Source organism: Rhinatrema bivittatum, chromosome 7 (genome assembly GCF_901001135.1).
Source record: "Rhinatrema bivittatum chromosome 7, aRhiBiv1.1, whole genome shotgun sequence".
Lineage (NCBI taxonomy): Eukaryota > Metazoa > Chordata > Amphibia > Gymnophiona > Rhinatrematidae > Rhinatrema > Rhinatrema bivittatum.
Window position 1 is genome coordinate 46,587,179 of NC_042621.1, and position 19,604 is coordinate 46,606,782.

At 46.3% G+C, this 19,604-nt stretch overlaps 1 protein-coding gene across 1 annotated transcript in view; it reads right to left on the bottom strand.

The window, feature by feature from the left end:
* The window catches only part of LOC115095095 (B-cadherin-like), a 190,260-nt gene that overhangs the window by 34,668 nt on the left and 135,988 nt on the right, over window positions 1–19,604 (bottom strand). Inside the window, exons 15-16 of the mRNA XM_029608324.1 lie at window positions 7,333–7,475; window positions 3,768–3,992 (exon numbers count right to left, since the gene is read on the bottom strand). Of these exons, the coding sequence (XP_029464184.1) occupies window positions 3,768–3,992; window positions 7,333–7,475 (368 nt within the window). The remainder of the gene's footprint in view (window positions 1–3,767; window positions 3,993–7,332; window positions 7,476–19,604) is intronic.

Here is a 19,604-nt window from a genome sequence, read left to right on the forward strand (position 1 = left end):
TGGGTCCATGGTGCACGAAGTGGAGGCACTGGCAGGTTCATCCGGAGGGACCTCAATCCCATCCAGGACAAAAGGAATAAGTGGGTCAAGCTCCTCACGTTTAAATCTCAAAACCCGCGGGTCATCTCCTTTGATGGGCAGATTTGAGAGCAACAAATCCGGGTCCTGATCTGGATCTGGCAGGAGGGCTGCAGAGGGTCAGGCAGATCTGGCACGGTCCTGGACCCTAGTGGTAACCTGAGAGTTCTGGGCGCCAGAGCCCTGACCGATGGCTATTCGAGGGGTCTTGGCCGGGTGGGGGGGGGGGGGTCCTGTTCCTCCACGCTTGCCAGATAGGACCTATGCATCAACACAAACTCCGTGGAGAAACAGCATTGTGCTTTGCGGGCAATGGGGGGGGGGGGGGGGGGGAGGGATCGGGGATTGCCCCCAGAGCACCCATGGGGCTTAAGTCAGGTGGCGAATTTGAGAAATCCGGCTCCCCTCCCCCCTGAGGCTCTGAATTGGCAAAGAGGACAAGGCACAAAATGTCCGCTGTTCCCGCGGTTTTCTATGAGGGAGCCGGCCTGGCCGCACGTTTAAAGGCCCGACCTCGGGCCGATTTTACCACCGCCAGAGGGTCTCCCCCCTCTGGGCAAACATATGGCGCACAGCCCTTTGTGGGAGAGCCGTGAAGCATGCTCCCCGCAGGCTATGCACATGGCTGAACATGGCATCTCAAAGGACAAAACGGCCACTGCAGAGGAAAAGAAATCAGCTGTGCTTGACTGTACCTGTGATAGGAAGCTGGCGAAAACAGCCCCACTCCGCTCCTTCCCCTGCCTGCAGGCAATAGCAACGCAGTAAACTGCCCTTTGTTTTATTTTTTTTATTTTCTTTTTGTATGGTTTACAAGAGCAGAAGCATTAACTTATCTCTGCAACGGGTCCTGAGGCATACCACATCTCTGGGGTCACCAGGGCAAAGAAAGGGGGAGTGACTGGACCACCAGTATCGCCCCTAGGCAGGGAAAACAAAGGTCACCGGGGATTAGGGGTCCTAGGCTGAACAATCTAGGGGAATATCCCCCCTAGAACCCTATAAGAGCTAGACCTGTCTCCTGTGGAATTTAAACACTTTTTTTTTTTTTTTTTTTAATACTTGCTTGATCCTGTGCAAATAGAGGCAAGGAGAAAAAAAAACACTTGCAAGAAGAGAAGACAAGAGGAATATAGCTAAGGAGAGGGAAACGCAGGTTCAACAGTCTGTATCTGCTGGAGACAGATAAATACTGAGGGTCGCAGGGTGAGCACTGTCCTGATATAGCAGTGATGGCTAACCTATGACACGCGTGTCAGAGGTGACACGCCGAGTCGTTTTGGCTGACATGCGCAGCGTTTCAAGGACTATCAGGATTTTTTTTTTTTTTTTTTTTCCGGCTGCGCCGAGCCTTTTCTTTTTCAGCTGCGCCGACCCTTTAAATGCGTTTTTTAGTTTCCCCCTACCCTATCCTCCACCAATGTCCCCGGGTGCAGGGAGGCTCATGCGTCGCAGCGATGAGGCTCAAGACAAAGATCGCGTTCAAACACGCTGATGCTCCTCCTTCCTGCCTGTGCGGCCCCGGAAGTAAACGTTGCCGGAGCCGCGTGGGCAGGAAGGAGGAAGAGAATCAGCGCATGCAGAAGAGGAGGAGCCGCCGCGGGCTGCTGCGAATCCCAAGTCGCAGCAGCCCAAGAAGAGGAAGAGGCCTGGTAGCAGGGCTGCCGCGGCCCGAGAAGATCAGGGCCGCTGCAGAGCCCAACCTGCGGTGACCCGCGAAGAGGAGGCCCAGAGGTGAGAGAGAGGCTGAGGGCCCGTAGAGTACGTGTTTGAGGTGAGTTGAGAGAGATGACCTGAATGTTTGCAGAGACAGCATGTGAGAGCGTGTGTGAGCGTGTGTGAGCGTGTGTGTGTGTGTGTGTGTGTGTGTGTGTGTGAGAGAGAGAGAGAGAGAGCATGTGCCAGTGAGAGCCTGTGTGTATGAATGATTGTATGAGAGAGAGCATGTGCCAGTGAGAGCCTGTGTGTATGAATGATTGTATGAGAGAGAGCATGTGCCAGTGAGAGCCTGTGTGTGTGAGAAAGAGAAATGCATGTGAGAATGAGAACCTGACTGTGTGTTTGAGGGAAGAAGATGGAGAAAAAAGAAACAGAAAAAAAGACAATATAAAAGGAATTGGCAAAAAAATAAGAAAGGGAAGGTGAAAAAAAAGCCTGTGACCAACCAATTAGAAAACTAAGATCAGACAGCAAAGGCAAAAAAATAAAATAAAATTTACTTTTTAGTGATTGGCACATGTAATCTTTGGGAATGTGCAAGAATAGCACTTTCTCTACGGATCTCACAATGTACGAGATCAGCATGGAGAAAGTGGAAGCCCACGGGGCCTGCACAGAGGAAGCAGCAGAATGGACTTCAGTGTCAGTAGCAGCAATCGGCACCTCCGCAATAGCCACGCAGCATCAGTGACAGTGGCAGCAGAGGAATGAGAGAGGTTCTTAGGTTGCTGGCAAAGAAAGCGAGGGGGGGTCTGCCTTTAGTGTGTGAATGTGAATGAATGGGACTCTGCCTGGGGGTGTATGTGTGTGAATGCATGGGTGCCTGCCTGGGGGTCTGTGTGTGTGAGAATGAATGTGTGCATGCCTGGGGGATGGGGAGGGAGTGGTGTGAACATGAATGGGAGCCAATAAAAAATCAACTGACAGATGAAGTTTGTAACGCTTGCTTGGACTTGAAGTGTACGAAATACCAACCTTCAATTGAAGATTTAGCCAATGAAATTCAGCAACAAAAAAGTCACTAAGCAGGTAAGGTAAAGAATTATTTGTTTTTGCTTTATTAATAAATACAGTATATATATTAAAATTATAACTTTGTTGATTAGAGCTACAAATATCACAAAATTATGGATTTTTCTAGAAGTGACACACCACCCGAGTTATGCTCGGTTTTTTTTATGAATTTTGACACACTGAGCTCAAAAGGTTGGCCATCACTGTGATATAGGATACCCTTTCAGTTTTTCTCTGTCTCCATTTGCTGGACAGGAGGCTCAACCCACTGTCTGGACTGATCTGGGTACGTACAGGGAATATCATTTTTAAATAATTCAGTTGGGGGATCATCAAGCGCACACTATTTGCTTTGATTTTTTAACAAGTTGTTCAGAAAATTGATACATCAAGATTTTAAAAGTTCCTTTCACTATTCTGAATGTCAGTGTGGTGTCCCCAGCTCTGCTTCTCTCCCCTCAGGACCCCATGCATAGACAAACTGGGAATGTGGCTATAGTTAAATGTGCATAATTACAAAGAGAGTGGGATAATTTAACACATGGGGTAAATGAAAAGGACTAGCACTTGTATACAGAGGGAATAATAAGGAGCGAATTTTACTCCCCAAATTGCCTCCCCCCCCCCCCCCCCCCAAAAGGAACAGAATAAATCCTGATGTCTACCCAAGGCTAGCATTACAACGCTGAGGGCCTTGTCATGTCAGCCTCCAACATCCTTCGGTCTGGTCTCTGCCCCTGCAAGAACTCTTCAGTGCATTAAGAATATCCTCAAGTATGGAGATGCAGAGACTGGAGTTGGGGTGAGAGGCAAGGCTTATGATTGAAAAGGAAGATATTTTAGTTACTTAGAGAGCTCAGTTCAAGATTCTATGTGCATCAACAGCAATGCTAAATTATGGCGAGGGGCTTATAGATTTCTAACCACAAAAGGATACCACTCTGCTCAGTACTTACATGTGTCAATCACCTGCGCTGTCCAGTTAGCTTCCGATCCATAGCTGAGATCTACCCAAAACGGCAAGGTGTTTGGCGGTAGGTCTTTATCCACGATGGCCAATGTTTGAGGTTTGGGGTCCCGGCTACAGATCTCAAAGCTCCGAGGGTCTGGCTCAGGTCCATTGTCATTCACGTCAAGAAGAGTTATGATGAGAGTCCCTGTACCAGTGGCAAGCGGCACCCCTAATCATGGTAAATAAGCACAGCTTTAGTGTCCTGTCAGTAGCAAAATACAGCAGAGCCTTACAGCAGCCTGCAACCTGCAGAATTACAGGGGGTGTTACCATCTCCTGAGACCTTAAGGGAATGCATTGCTAAACCTAAATTTGTATTACAAAAAGTTGTACATAGAACTGGAACAAATTCATTCATCTAAGCCACGAATACCTTTATTTTAATTCCCGGCTGATATTTTTTCTGCATTCTACTTATCGTGTGTCTCTCCCTCCAACCAAATTGAAGCATTTTTTCTGCTTTTTCATATTCTTGCGTGCGCAGTTGTGATTCTCACATCTTCTGTAGTTTAAAAAGGTGACTATTTACCTACTTCACAAAGAGGCATACACCGAATTTTTTTACTGTAGGTATCTTGGATACATGATCCTGTTTAGTATCTCCTGATGAGATCCAGGGCAGGTGCAAGAGATACTAGCCCTTACCCCTGATGCACAGGCTACAGGTTGGAACGTACACATGTAGAAGATCTCTGCTTCAAAATTAGACACAGGACAAAACTGAATCCTGGGGTCACCAGGAAAGGCAGAACCAGAAAACTAGCACCATGTTTTACATATGAGAATCTCATGACATTAACATTTCTAGATTGTGACATGACTTTTCCACTTATTTTTTTTTTGGATTCTTATATACCGACATTCTTGTATAATATACAAATCATATCGGTTTACAATACAACTTCATACCAGCTCACATCAGTCCTTTGCTCTTAATCATTTTTGTTGTGTCAGACAGTTTGATTATTAGCATTATGCCCTTATTGATCGTAAACTATCAGCCAATGAGATGTCACAACCTTCGCGAGACTCTTTCAGTTTTGGAAGAAAGGCTCACATAGAATTACTGACTTCAGCAACAACTAAAGACGCAGAAAGAATTGCTGTTTCTTGCCCTTTCATGCTTATCAGTGATGGAATACGAGCCCTTCAAGTGTCAAAATCACAGAGCAGACATATACACCACTCCAGAGCATGCGGCAGCCACTGTGCTCCAAGCACACAGTATTCCACACAAAGGGCATGCACTGACAACCTCCAGGCATCTTAGAATACCAAGCTTGACACTAAGGGCCAGATTCACAAAGCTATTCCCCATGGAGAAAGACTGAGGCTCTTCTCCGAGTCTATCAGACCACAGGGTCACCTCATGATCAGCATCTGGCCTTTCCTTCTCACAAGCTCTTTGGTACACACCAGTCAGCCAGCCTAGTACTGCCTTATGTCCCCATACAGGGAGCCAAAAAGAAGCACCATGAACACAGGTTACACAAAACAGTCTCGATAATGTTTATACAGGAATTTATGACATACCAGTTCGGACACTTCAGCACACTTCCCATTTCTGTTTGCACTAGTTATCTCTCCTGGTCCCGAGATGATATGAAAGGATTTATTTTATTTTATGATAAGTTAAGAATGAGTTCCGACCTGTTCTCCACGGTTACCTCTTCTGTTAATTGTTTTTAATTGTTCCCTGTACCGCCACTGAGCGAATGTTGTAGTTACATTGTAAACCGATATGATTTGTATACTTTACAGGAATGTCGGTATAGAAAAAATAAAAATAAAATAAATTTGTGATATTAGGATGTCACAACTACTTTATAATTTGTCAACCTCCAGAATGCCATTCAAGCCATTCTTATAACTATAAGTCTATTGCTTTGAGTGAACATGCCTCATCTTTATCTAAACAGCATATAAGAACATAAGACTTGACATATTGGGTCAGACCAAAGGTTCATCAAGCCCAATATCCTGTTTCTTTTTTTGTAACTTAAACTGAGAAAGAGTAAGCAAAATATACAGTACAACAAAGAACAATACGTAACCATAATTGTACAAATAGGCACAATTAACAAAATGAATAAACTGATAAAGCAACTCGATCTCTGTTTGCCTTATTTAACTCCCCCCCCCCCCCCCCCCCCCCTCCCAGTTCCCTTGGGATCTTGCAGAAATGAAATTCAAGCTGGGTTCTATGAAATGTTAATTGGTACAGAATATAAAAGAAAAAGAACAGTTCAGGCAACCGACTGAGTCTCCCTCCAAAGTAAATAAGGATTCCAGATAAGGACTTTCCTCCAGAAACTTGTCCAAACCTTTTTTAAAACACAGCTACATCAATAGCTTTTACCATATCCTCTGGCAACAAATTCCAGAGCCTAATTATTGCTTGAGTAAAAAAAATATTCTATTAGTTTTAAATGTATCACCTAGTAACTTCATTGGGTGTGCCCTGGTCTTTGTACGTTTTGAAACAGTAAAAAACTGAATGTTTACTCATTCTAGTCATTTTATAGACTTCTGTCATATCCCCTCTCAGCCATCTCTTCTCCAAACTGAAGAGTCCTAACCTCTTTAACCTTTCCTCATAGGGCACCCTCCTCTGTATCTTTTCTAATTCTGCTATTTTCTTTTGCGATGTGGTGACTAGAACTGCACACAATACTCAAGATGAGGTCATGCCATGGAGCGCTACAGAGGCATTATGATATTTTGTTTTATTCTCCATTTCTTTCCTAATAATTCCAAGCACTCTGCTTTCTGGCTGCTGCTGTACATTGAGCAGAAGATTTCAACATATTAATAATGATGCCTAGATCATTTTTCTGAATGGCCCAGTCTCCCAGTTTTGCAAGGTCCTCTTGTAATTTCTCACAATTCTGAAGTGTTTTAATAACTTTAGATAATTTGGTGTCTTCAGCAAATTTGATTATGTCACTTGTCCCAATTTTCAGGTCATTTGTAAATATATAAAAAAAAGCATCAGTCCCAGAACAGATCCCTGGAGCACTCTACCACCTTTCTCCATTGGGAAAAATGTACTATTTAGGCTACTCCCTGTCTTCAATCATTTAACCAGTTGGCAATCCACAATAGGACACCGCTCCCTATCCCATGACTTTTTAATTTCCTAAGAAATCACTCATTAGGTACTTTTGTCAAATGCTTTCTGGAAATCATCTTTTTTCATTTTGAGCAAAATCATGTAGTGGACAGAACCACATCATTCACGTCCATCATCCTGCACAAAACTAGGAGCCAAGTAGAAGTTCTCTACAGCTGCAGTCATTTGCTAGTAAAAGATTTATCATTTTGTTTAATTAGCTCAGTGACTACCCAGTTCAACTCAGGAATATCTTTCTGGGTCAAAAAAGTGACAGTTGTGACTCATGGATCTCTTGCTTTCCACTGAAAAAAGTGGTGAAGTAATAGAATTGGACTGGATAAGAGGACCCTTTCAACCTCATCCATGAATGCAGCGAGGTTCAACATGTCTGTACCGTTATCCGTAGCCAGGATGAGGGAGGTGTAGGTGCTGTTCTTCACAAAGTGCGACTCCCGATCCAGGTTGCCTTTTCCTGTTATGATTCCAGTTTCTGGGTTAATAGCCAGCCATCCTGCAGGGTCATTCCCAATGCGATATCTGAACAAAATAGGAATATGGAAAGGATGAATCTCAGTCCATCTAGGTACCAAAAACTCCATTAGAAATGACAAAAAACCCTCTTTAGGTGTGAATGTGATTTATCATTTGTTCCTCTGAATAGCTATCCAGGGGAAGACAACCTCTGGGTCTGATTAAAGAAAAGAAAGAAACCTCTGACAAAGGTTGATGATCTTGAAAATAAATCTTCCTTTGCTGGGTTTCCCAGAATTTCCATCAAGCACCTGGCACTACACCCTAGGGATTTTGCTATACCTCTGCCTAGCTGCCATGCCCCTGATGCTATAATTTTGGGGTTTTGATGCCTTCATGTTTTTTTGCTGCTTGGATCCCAGCCTAGTTCTCCCACCTTACTTTTCTTGGTTATATTGGAGAGTTTTGTCCCTAAAATAAAATGTAAAAAAAAAACAACCCAACAACAACCACCCACACAACCATTTCCTGCAGCAGACCTGTCAAGATTCTGTAAGTAGGATGCACCACCTGGAGCCCCTTCAATATAAACAATACCAAAGCAGAATTAAAGTGGTAACAGGAATCCAAAAATTTAAAATTGTTAAACCAAATTTAGGAGACTCAACTATGTACAAAATGTGAAATCTTCATCCTGCTATAGTATGACAGGAAAAAAAACGATAATCTGTCGAGTGGAATCAAAAAACTGAGTGGGCATCTGGGCTGATCCGTGGTACTACAGGAACGAAAATTAGCAGTTAAGAACCAATTTTCCTTTCCCTGTACGTTCCCGGATCAGCCCAGACTGCTGGGATGTACCCAAGCCGCCTTACATGGGGTGGGACCTAGAAAGCCCCACTCGAAGCACACCGCTGCCAAAACTCTCCGAGTCGGGAGCCCGAACATCCAAACGGTAATGCCGAACAAAGGTATGGAAATATTTCCAGGTTGCTGCCCTACAGATCTCCTGAGGGGAAATCAACTGACTTTCTGCCCAGGACGCCGCCTGTCCTGAGAACAGAGCAAATGAGCCTTAAGACCCTCTGGAACTGCTCGCCCATGACATATGTATGCTGAAGCAATAGCATCCTTCAACCACCGGGCAATAGTAGCCTTGGAAGCTTTATGCCCTTTCCTGGGACCGCTCCACAAGACAAAAAGGTGAAAATCATTAGTGACCTCCAAGTAACGCATCAGCGCCCGCCTGACATCCAAACGCTTCAATTCATGAGCATGTGGAGAATTCTGATCCAAATCCGGGAACGCAGGCAACTTAGGCAGAAAGGATGGCACGGTTCTAAGAGAAACGCCAAAATCGGAAAACCTAAGAAAAGGTTCGCAACAAGATAGGGCCTGAATTTCCGAAATTTTCTGAGCCGAGCAGATAGCTACCAAAAACACCGTTTTTAGTGTAAGGTCCTTCAGAGTGACGCACCTGAGCGGTTCAAAAGGAGGTTCACACAACATCCTAAGGACCAAATTCAAACGCCAGGATGGACAAACAGCTCGATGTGGTGGATGCAAATGCTTAGCACCCCAAAGGAAATGAACCACATCTGGATGAGCCGCTATGGACGCACTGTCCACCTTTCCACTTGAACCTGGAGAGAACTAAAAGCTAGCCTTTTTGCCAAACCCTCTTGCAAGAAGGCTAGAATGCGGATTATTGAGGCCCACCTAGGGGAAAATATTCGACCTACTACACCAAGAGTCAAAAACCTTCCAGACTCTGACAAACGTAAGAGGTAGAAGTTTTGCAAGCCCGTAAAAGAATGGAAATCACTGAATCCGGATACCCTTTTCTTTCTCAACTGCCGCCTCTCATAAGCCAAGCCGCTAGACAAAAAGCAATCCACCTGATTGAAAAATACTGGACCCTGCTGCAGGAGATTTGGAAGATGACCCAGATGGAGCGGCCCGTCCACTGAAAGATTGAGGAGATCCACGAACCATAGCCTTCATGGCCATTCCGGAGCCACCAGCACCACCCCTCCCGGATGAGCTTCTATCCTTCTCAAGACTTGTCTACCAGAGGCCAAAGAGGGAATGCGTAGAGCAGAATGTCGCGAGGCCATGGGAGGACAAGAGCATCCACCCCTTCCACTCCGTGCTCTCTTCTGCAACTGAAGAAGCGCGGCGCCTTGGCATTCCCTCGAGTTGCTAGTAGATCCAAACAGGGAATCCCCCAGCGATGAGATATTTATTTATTTATTTAATTTCTTTTACTATACCGATGCTCAAGACTAGGTCTTATCGTACCGGTTTACAATGTAACTGAGGGGAAACCAATTAACATCAAGGTAGAAAGTAAAGTTACATTAAACAGGGAGCGTAAAACCTGGGCAATGGAAGACAGTACAGAATTTAAACTAAGAAACAATTAGAGAGAGATAAATATATAAACAAAAACTATAAGATACGTAAACATAGATTTATCCTAGGCAGTTATTAGCATGGTATGTCCAGTGGGAGAAGGAAAGGGTGAGGTTGGGTGGGGGGGAAGGGGAGAGGGAAAAGAGGGGGGGTAGGGATTAGGGAGGGGTGGGAGAATGAGAGTCAGTGATGGTTGAGGAGATCCTTCAGGATCTCCTCAACCATCACTGACTCTCATTCAGGAGAGTCAGTGATGGTTGAGGAGATCCTTCAGGATCTCCTCAACCATCACTGACTCATTCAGGAGATCACTGACTCTCATTCAGGAGATCCTTCAGGAGATATCAATGCAAACACCTCAGACAGCTCCCATTCTCTGGGATTCAATCTCTGACAGCCCAAAAAATCCGCCTGTACATTGTCTACCCCGGCAATGTGTAAAGCTGTTATCCTGAGCAGATGAGTTTCTGCCCAGCCATGAGCTCATCTCCCTCCATCGTTGAGTTGTCTGAGAGCACTATCACCGACTGACGATGAACCAGAGGCAAGAACGTCTGCAGGGCCAAGCAGACTGCCCTGGTCTAGAGACGATTGATGGACCATTGTACTTGGGCTGCCTGAGATTGGCAAACTGCCTCCCAGCCAGAAAAACTGGCATCCGTCATCAAAATAGTCCACTGAGGGACCTCCAGATCCATCCCACGGGACAAGTGTTCGTGGGTCAGCCACCAAGTTAGGCTGGACCTGGAGGGGTAAAGGAACTTAAAAAGCTTCCAACTTGGGGTTCCAACATGAGAGCAAAGCACTTTGCAACAGCCTCATATGAATGAAAGCCCATGGGACCAACTCCAGAGTAGATGCCATAGAATCAAGAACCTGTAAATAGTCCCACACCCTGGGATCTGGCAGGGACAAGAGGCGCTGAACTTGCAACATGAGTTTGTCTGTCCAATCCTGTATCAGGAAGACTTTCCCAATTAGAGTATTGAATCTCGTCCCCCCAAAAAAATCTAGGACCTGGGTGGGGGACAACTGGCTCTTGTCCGCATTGATGATCCAACCCAGAGCATGAAGTGTCTGCTCTGGGTTGGATCTAGTGACCACTCTAGTGACCGTCACTCTAGTGACCGCCGCCTCACATAGTTCCTTTGACTTCGCTCGAATGAGCCAGTTGTCCAAGTAGGGATGGACCAGGATCCCCTGGCGACAGAGAGCCACCACCACCTTGGTAAATGTGTGCGGAGCTGTTGCCAGCCCGAAGGCAAGTGCCTGAAACTGGTAATGCTTGCCGAGGACCATAAAGCAGAGATACCGCTGATGGTCCTTCCAAATTGTAATGTGTAGGTACGTTTCCGTCAAATCAAGGGATGCTAAAAACTCCCCTGCTCTGAAGGAGGCGATTACGGAACATAGCGTCTCCATATGAAAACGGGGCACTCAGAGCTCTGTTGACCTTCTTCAGATCTAAAATCTGACGGAAGGACCCTTCCTTCTTTGGGATCAAAAAATAAATTGAATACCTGCCGGTTCGAAGTTCGTTCAGAGGAACCGGAATGACTGCCCCGAGGTCCAACAACCGGTGAAGCGTGAGAGACACCTGGCGCCTTTTCTCCAGAGACCCGCAGGGTGACACCAGAAATAGATTGCGTAAGGGATGAGCAAAATCTAAGGCGTAGCTGTGTTCTATAATGTTTAGAACCTAATGGACCAATGTTATTTTGGCCCACTCCTCGTAAAACAGGGACAGCTGCCCCCCAACAACTGGAACAGGGGAGTGGGCTGGCGCTATTTAATTGGGAGGACTTGACTCCCGTTGCCCCTGAGGCACCACCATCCTGGGCGGGTCTACAGGCACGAAAGGAATGAGACCAAGACTGAGACCTGCCGGACGACTGTCTTTGGCAAAACGGAGCCAGCTTAGACTGGCAAAAATGGTGCTACCCCCGAAAATGTGACCGGGAAGGGCCAAAGCCTCTGGAAGTTTTTTGCCTATCCTCTGGGAGCTTGTACACATTATTGTCCCCCGAGGACTTAAACTGCTCCAAACCTTCTCCAAAAATTAATTTCCCCCGAAATGGAAAAGCACCCAGCTGCAACTTGGAGGAAACATCAGCCGACCAATTACGGAACTATAAAAGTCTGCGGGCTGACACTGCAGAAGCATAGTACGCGAAGACGTACGAAGGAGATCATAGAAGGCATCCGCCCCATACGATACCTCCGCCTCCAAATGATCAGCCTGCTAAAACTCCTCCAGGGAGAGCTCTCTGGCACTCAGGAGTTGTACCCACAGGAGACTCGCACGCTGCATTAAACTACTGCAAACGGCTGCTCGAATACCAAAAACGAGCAGACACTTCGAAGATACGCTTGAGAAGCACCTCCAGCTTATGATCCTGAGGGTCCTTAAGGGGCAGCCGCCCTAACCACAGGAATAGTCGTACGCTTGGTGACTGCGGATACGGCCGCATCAACCTTGGGAACCTTAAGGAGGTCAAGAGTGTCATCCGGCAGCGGATACAATTTTTCCATAGCTCTGCCTACGCGAAGGCTAGCTTCCGGAGTATTCCACTCCTGAAACGTTAGCTGGAGCAACATAGGATGAAAAGGAGAAGTCCTAGCCAGGGGATGAAGACCAGACAGCACCGGATCCACCGTACCCTGATCCTGAGGAGTCTGCGTCTAACCAGCCGGTATGCCCAACTCTGCTAGGACATGTGGAATCATCGGCTCCAACTCATCTCTCTACAAAAGAGCCTAAGGACCCGAGGATCATCCCCTTCCATCGGGGCCACACACTCTGAAACCTCATCCATGTCCAGCTGAAGTGGATCTGCCAGCGGCACCGTCCCCTGGTTCCCAGAACCGGACCCTTCCTGGACCACCCTAATCTGGGAGACCTCAGGACGATCCGGCCTAGGAACCTGCATGGGAGGAGAGGGCCCATCCCCAGGCTGCCCTGGAGGGGGCTCAGGATCTCCCATGGGCATAAGGCTAGCTAAATAAGCCTTATGTAATAGTAAAATAAAATCAGCCGAAAAAGGATGCAGGCCCTTTAAATTTTCCCGAGGTGGGGTACCCAAAGGAGCATGGAAAGCAGGAAATAAATCATGCAGAGACCTGGGGCAAACATTCTGCGGAAATAACTGAGGAGGGAGATCCCCTCCCCCTGCTGAGCTATCTGCATCAGCATCTAAAGCTCCTAAAATGGCCACCATGCCCGCGTTCTGCGGGAGCGGAGCAGGCTGAGTACCACAACGCAGCATCAGGGTGCCCGTACCATGGGATCGATGTACCTGCCTCCTCCTGCCCCCGATGATGGGCCCTCGCCCCCGGGAGTAGAGGCTATCTCTGGAGAGCCGTGTTGTGGCTCCCCACAGGATTTGCAGGCCAAAGTGCGCGGCATTGCCGCGCTGAACAAGGAGGAGAAGCTGCGAAAATAAACACAGGAGCTCGAATAAGAGCAGCGCAGCCTCAAAAAACAACACGTTCCGATTTTTTTTTTTTTTAATTCGCCTTGGCCTCACCAGAGCACAACCCCCGATTGTCTCTGGGCCGGGGGGGGAGGGACCGGCCCACCGGTAAATCCCCCCCAGTCACTCACCGGCTGCTGCTCCTGCTACACTGGAGTGAAGGGCAAAGCACACTGCAGACCTACCACAGAGGAGAAATGACCCTGCTCATCAGGAGACCCGGCTGTTTTTTTTGAAACTTTGTTTTAGCCAAATTTAAAGGACTCCTGTCACTGCAACTCTTTCTTTCTTTCTTGTTTAGAGTCAATTAGCCAGGACTGCAGGTTCTGCCACCTTCATCTGCTGGAGACAGAGAAATACTGAAGGGGCTGCAGGTGGCACATCCTACTTACAGGGGTGTCCTTCAAGCTTTTCTCTGTCTCCATCTGCTGGAAGGGAGGCATAATCCAACAATCTGTGATGATCCGGGTACGTACAGGGAACAGGGAATTATATCAAAGTTATTTTGATTTGATTTACGATATCTTAGAGGGATCAAACATTCTGGCATCTTCTTCTGTTTGCTCCAAGGAGAGGTGCTGGATTAGGAAGCAGTGCCTCAACTGCTCTCTCAGCTTTAGCTTCATCCTAAATCTCACTCCCACTCTCCTCGTGATTTCTGCAGGCTGTTTACAAGGGGAGCAGCTAAAGCAGGTGCCGAAATATCAGGTACCCTATAATTCTTTAAATTGTTGAATTAAGAGTTGGGAAAGCTTCAGGAATGTTGATTGTGCAGCAGGTTGTAAATTATGCAGCAACAGGCCCATTATATTCTCCCAAGGCCTACAGCAGAATCACAGGAGCCTAGGGGCTCTGAATATATAGCCACACATTCTTTGGCATAGGAGCGAGCACAAGTTAATCAAGAACCATACATACATAGTTACATATTTTCTCATATAGACTTAACAGAAGTCAGCTTTCTGCAATTTTTTCTCCAGCAGCTTTCTCTATACTCTGAAACTTCTGTATTTCTATAGAAGTTTCAAAGGTCAGTTAGCAAGGAAATTTTGAAAAACCTTATCAATTAAAAATAGATTGCCCTGTGATGAGTTACGTTACCAGTGTTTTAGTTGGTTGCTTTTATGGGGGTAATATTCAGCCCAACACCTGGATTGCAAAGTTAGCCTGACAAGCTTTGCAGCTGCACTACTGAATGTAGATGGCTATCTTAAAAGTTAATCCAGAGAACACAAAGAGCAAGGACTGCACTTAAACAAATCAATGTGCAATACAATAGTGCAGACAAATGTCATAGTCCAAATCAGTTTCACAAATGGGTATTTATTTTTTCAATTTTTGAACGGCAACTCCACTGGCTTAGAACATCACAAATTCAAGAGGGTCCCCCGACCCAGACCCGTGTTTCGCCGAGGCTGCGTCGGGAGGGACATGAAGCTCAAAAAGCAATCTGAAGAAGTACATACGGATCAGGACTGTATCCAACAATGGACTTACATGCCGACCAGTATCAGACATAGTGCAATTGAAAAAGCAACATACCTTAGTACATGGATAAAAAAAAGCCTTCAAACATGAGCTACACATTAGAGATCTTCTGTTTCTGCCTCACAATTATTCATCAGATACTGTTAATAATTGTATATTACCATTTTCTACCCTGAGTAGGGCAGTCACCAACATTGTCCGGAAGCATTGGAATGCTTTATCTTTACAGAATATGTTCCAAGGTCCGTTGAGATTTACATATCGAAGGGGAAGAAATCTGAGGGATAGATTGGTACATACGGAATTCACTTGCACAAGTACCCAGTTAAACAGGAGTGGTTTACATAAACCCTGCGGACACTGTACTATGTGCCCTCTCACTGACACGTTGTCCTCTTTTGAAAACCCCTTACAGAGGAGAATCTTTACATTGGGCATGGGCATTTAATAGCATACACTACCCCTCACAAGGGGTAGTGTATGCTATTAAATGCCCATGCCCAATGCTATACGTGGGAAAAACAACTAGGATGGTAAAAACTCGCATCATAGAACATTGCTCGAACATTAGAAACTCAGGAAAATGCTCCTTTAGTCGAGCACTGGGCACAATTCTCACATACCATCTCTGATCTTTTCTTCTTTTTGTTTTAGAAGTTGTCACTTGCCCTTCACGGGGAGGGGGGGGGGGGGGGGGGAGAGGGACTATTCTGAATACTTAGGATGCAAGGAACAAAGATGGATACATATTTTAGACACTAACACCGAAGGGTCTTAAAGAACTTGAATGGCACCTGTTCATTTGACTGTGATTGGCGCTTTGGGGTCAGGAGTGTTCTGATTGATTCCTCATAGCCTCGCGATTGGTCAACCCTTTTTGCGCCTTTTCTGTTGTTTTTAAAGGTCTCCTGGTTTCAAGTTTCGGCACACTCCCTGCCAGGTATGAATTCCATGTACTAAGGTATGTTGCTTTTTCAATTGCACTATGTCTGATATTGGTCGGCATGTAAGTCCATTGTTGGATACAGTCCTGATCTGTATGTACTTTATTTCAGATTGCTTTTTGAGCTTCATATCTCTCCCGACACAGCCTCAGCGAAACACGGGTCCATGTCGGGGGACCCCCTTGAATTTGTGATGTTCTAAGCCAGTAGAGTTGCCGTTCAAAAATTGAAAAAATAAATACCCATTTGTGAAACTGATTTGGACTATGACATTTGTCTGCACTATTGTGTTGCATGTATCTTAAAATTTAGCCAGCTAACTTTAGGGCAACACTTTGGCCTGACTAGAGGTAGCCGGATAAACTTATCTGGCTAACAACTCATCTGGCTAAAATTTATCTGGATAACATAGGGGCATTCCAGGGTCAAGTTATCTGGCTATAATTTAGCCAAATATGAGTCCAAAATATTTCAAAGTCAGGATTAGCCAGAGAACTTTAGTTATCCAGTTAAATTCCTCTGAACCATGACCTCTTATGTTTTAATGTCACTGTGTAGGATATATTGAAGTTCTATTTTTTTGTGTGTTCCTCCACTTTGGGCATTTTATTGGTAAAGCAAGATACAAAGTTAAACTAATGTTGTACAGAACAACTGTGGGGTTTTGAATACTTCAGTGACCTGTACACAGGCAAGGAGAATAGGGATGTGAATCGTTTTAGGACGATTAAAATTATCGTCCGATAATTTTAATATCGTCTTAAACCGTTATGGAACACAATACAATAGAGATTCTAACGATTTATCGTTATAAATCGTTAGAATCGTGAGCCGGCACACTAAAACCCCCTAAAACCCACCCCCGACCCTTTAAATTAAATCCCCCACCCTCCCGAACCCCCCCCCAAATGACTTAAATAACCTGCGGGTCCAGCAGCGGTCCGGAACGGCAGCGGTCCGGAACGGGCTCCTGCTACTGAATCTTGTCGTCTTCAGCCGGCGCCATTTTCCAAAATGGCGCCGAAAAATGGCGGCGGCCATAGACGAACACGATTGGACGGCAGGAGGTCCTTCCGGACCCCCGCTGGACTTTTGGCAAGTCTTGTGGGGGTCAGGAGGCCCCCCCAAGCTGGCCAAAAGTTCCTGGAGGTCCAGCGGGGGTCAGGGAGCGATTTCCCGCCGCGAATCGTTTTCGTACGGAAAATGGCGCCGGCAGGAGATCGACTGCAGGAGGTCGTTCAGCGAGGCGCCGGAACCCTCGCTGAACGACCTCCTGCAGTCGATCTCCTGCCGGCGCCATTTTCCGTACGAAAACGATTCGCGGCGGGAAATCGCTCCCTGACCTCCAGCTGGACCTCCAGGAACTTTTGGCCAGCTTGGGGGGGCCTCCTGACCCCCACAAGACTTGCCAAAAGTCCAGCGGGGGTCCGGAAGGACCTCCTGCCGTCCAATCGTGTTCGTCTATGGCCGCCGCCATTTTTCGGCGCCATTTTGGAAAATGGCGCCGGCTGAAGACAACAAGATTCAGTAGCAGGAGCCCGTTCCGGACCGCTGCCGTTCCGGACCGCCGCTGGACCCGCAGGTTATTTAAGTCATTTGGGGGTGGGGGATTTAATTTAAAGGGTCGGGGGTGGGTTTTAGGGGGTTTTAATGTGCCGGTTTTGCGATTTTACGTTTTTTCGATTTTTCACGATTTTTCACGATATTTTACCCCCCCAAACGGCAACAATACGATTCCCTCCCCCTCCCAGCCGAAATCGATCGTTAAGACGATCGAGGACACGATTCACATCTCTAAAGGAGAACAGGTAAGAGCAGAGCTTCCTGCTCCTGTGGTAGCTTAGGAGTAGATTCTGCAGCAAGGGATAGAAAACTCTGCAGCAAAGATCCTGAAATGGTGTTAACTATGCAAATATATGTACTTTTCGTTTTGCTTTGTAAGACCATTTTCTGACATTCTTGTGTGTTTGGTTTAGTTGTGTTTTCGTGGGGGAAAAAAATCATGACTGGTGCTGGGGAGAGAAGAGGGAAGAGGAAGGGACCTCAGGCAGGAAGGCCACAGAGAGAAAGTGGAAGGAGGTATGGGGGAAATCAGGGAGGGGGAGAATCTCATATCCCTTCACATCCTCCATGCCTCCCATACCCTTCCCCTCCAATCCCCTTACACACCTCTCCTGTACCCCTCATTCCCTCCATCCCCCCTCTTATTCCTTCACTCAAAGGCCACATGAGTCTCTCACTCATGCTCTTATCTCTCCCCCCACATCCCCTCATCCATGCTGTCTCCCCATGATCTCACTTATGCTCTTGCTCTCCACATCCTTTCATGCTCCCTCAATCTCCTCCCCCATCACATCACTCCTGGCTCCCATTCAGGCTTCCTAGGAGGAAAACAGCGCAGTTTAGTTCAAAAAGCAACACTTCAAACTCAACAGGTGGAGATGACGTGGCCCGAAGGACCTCTTAGGATGCCCAATTTTAGAGTAGGGAGGGCCGCAGGGGACAGCCAATGCTCCAGTCCTGGGTCTCCCATGGGGAGCAGGAAACTCTGTGGAAGGGTTGGATTTTGCAGGAGACTGGGATCCTTAGCTGTTGCACCATACATTTTACATCATGGCTGCAGAACTGGTGTAGAGAAGAGGGTCTGGGATATCTTAGGGGCTGGAATAATACATGGAATACCAGACTGTACCAGGATGGCAAATGGAAGCCAATTACATTGGGATGACAACCCCCAAATAAAGTTAGTGATGCATCTCACAAGGCTACCTGTAAAGAGCAGACAACATAGTAATGATGGCAGATAAAGGCCAAATGGTCCATCCAGTCTGCTCAGCAATTTGCTTAGGGTAGTAACTTCCACTCCGTGCAGGTAATCCCCATGCAGAAATGTTAAACCAAACCTTTCTTTAAGTTTTTAGGGATTCACAGTGTTTGTCCCATGCCCTTTTGAATTTGTTAACTGTTGTCTTCACCATCTCTTCTGGGAGGTTATTCCAGGCATCCACCACCCTCACTGTGAAGAAATATTTTCTGATATTGGTTCTGAGTCTTCTCCCCTGGAGTTTCATATCGTGATCCCTAGTTCAACTGTTTCCTTTCCAACAGAAAATGTTTGAAGATTGTTCATTAATACCTGTCAAGTATCTGAAGACCTGTATCATATCTCCCCTGCCCCTCCTCTCCTCCAGGGCTTGCATACAGTATTTAGATCTTTCAGCCTCTCCTCATAGGTCTTCTGAAACAGACCCCATAGCATTTTGGCCACCTTCCTCTGAACAGTTTCCACATCCTGTCTCTATCCTTTTTGAAATATGATGTCCAGAACTGAACAAAGAACTCCAGATGAGGCCTCACCAAGGACCTGTACAAGGGCATTATCACCTCCCTTTTCCTGTTATATCGCTCTCTATGCAGCCCAGCATCTTTCTGGTTTTAGCTATCGCCTTGCCACATTGCTTCGCTGCCTTCAGATCTCCAGACACAATCACCCCCAAGATCCTTTTCCTGCTCTGTGCAGGATAGTCTGTTGCTCCCCATCACATACAGCTTTTTTGGATTATCGCACCCCAGATGCAATACTATGCACTTCATTGCAGCTGCCAAATCTTTGACCACTCCAACTTTCTTAAATCACTTTTCATTCTCTCTTCTCCTTCAGGCGTGTTCACTCTGTTGCAAATCCTAGTATTATCTGCAAAAAGGAGGACTTTTCCTTCTAACCCACCCGCAATGTCGCTCAAAGATATTGAACAGACCTGGTTCCAAAACTGATCCATGAGGTACTCCACTTAGCACCACTCTCTCAGAGCAGGTTCTATTTACCATTACACATTGCTTCCTGCCAGTCAACCAGTTAGTAATCCATTCAACCA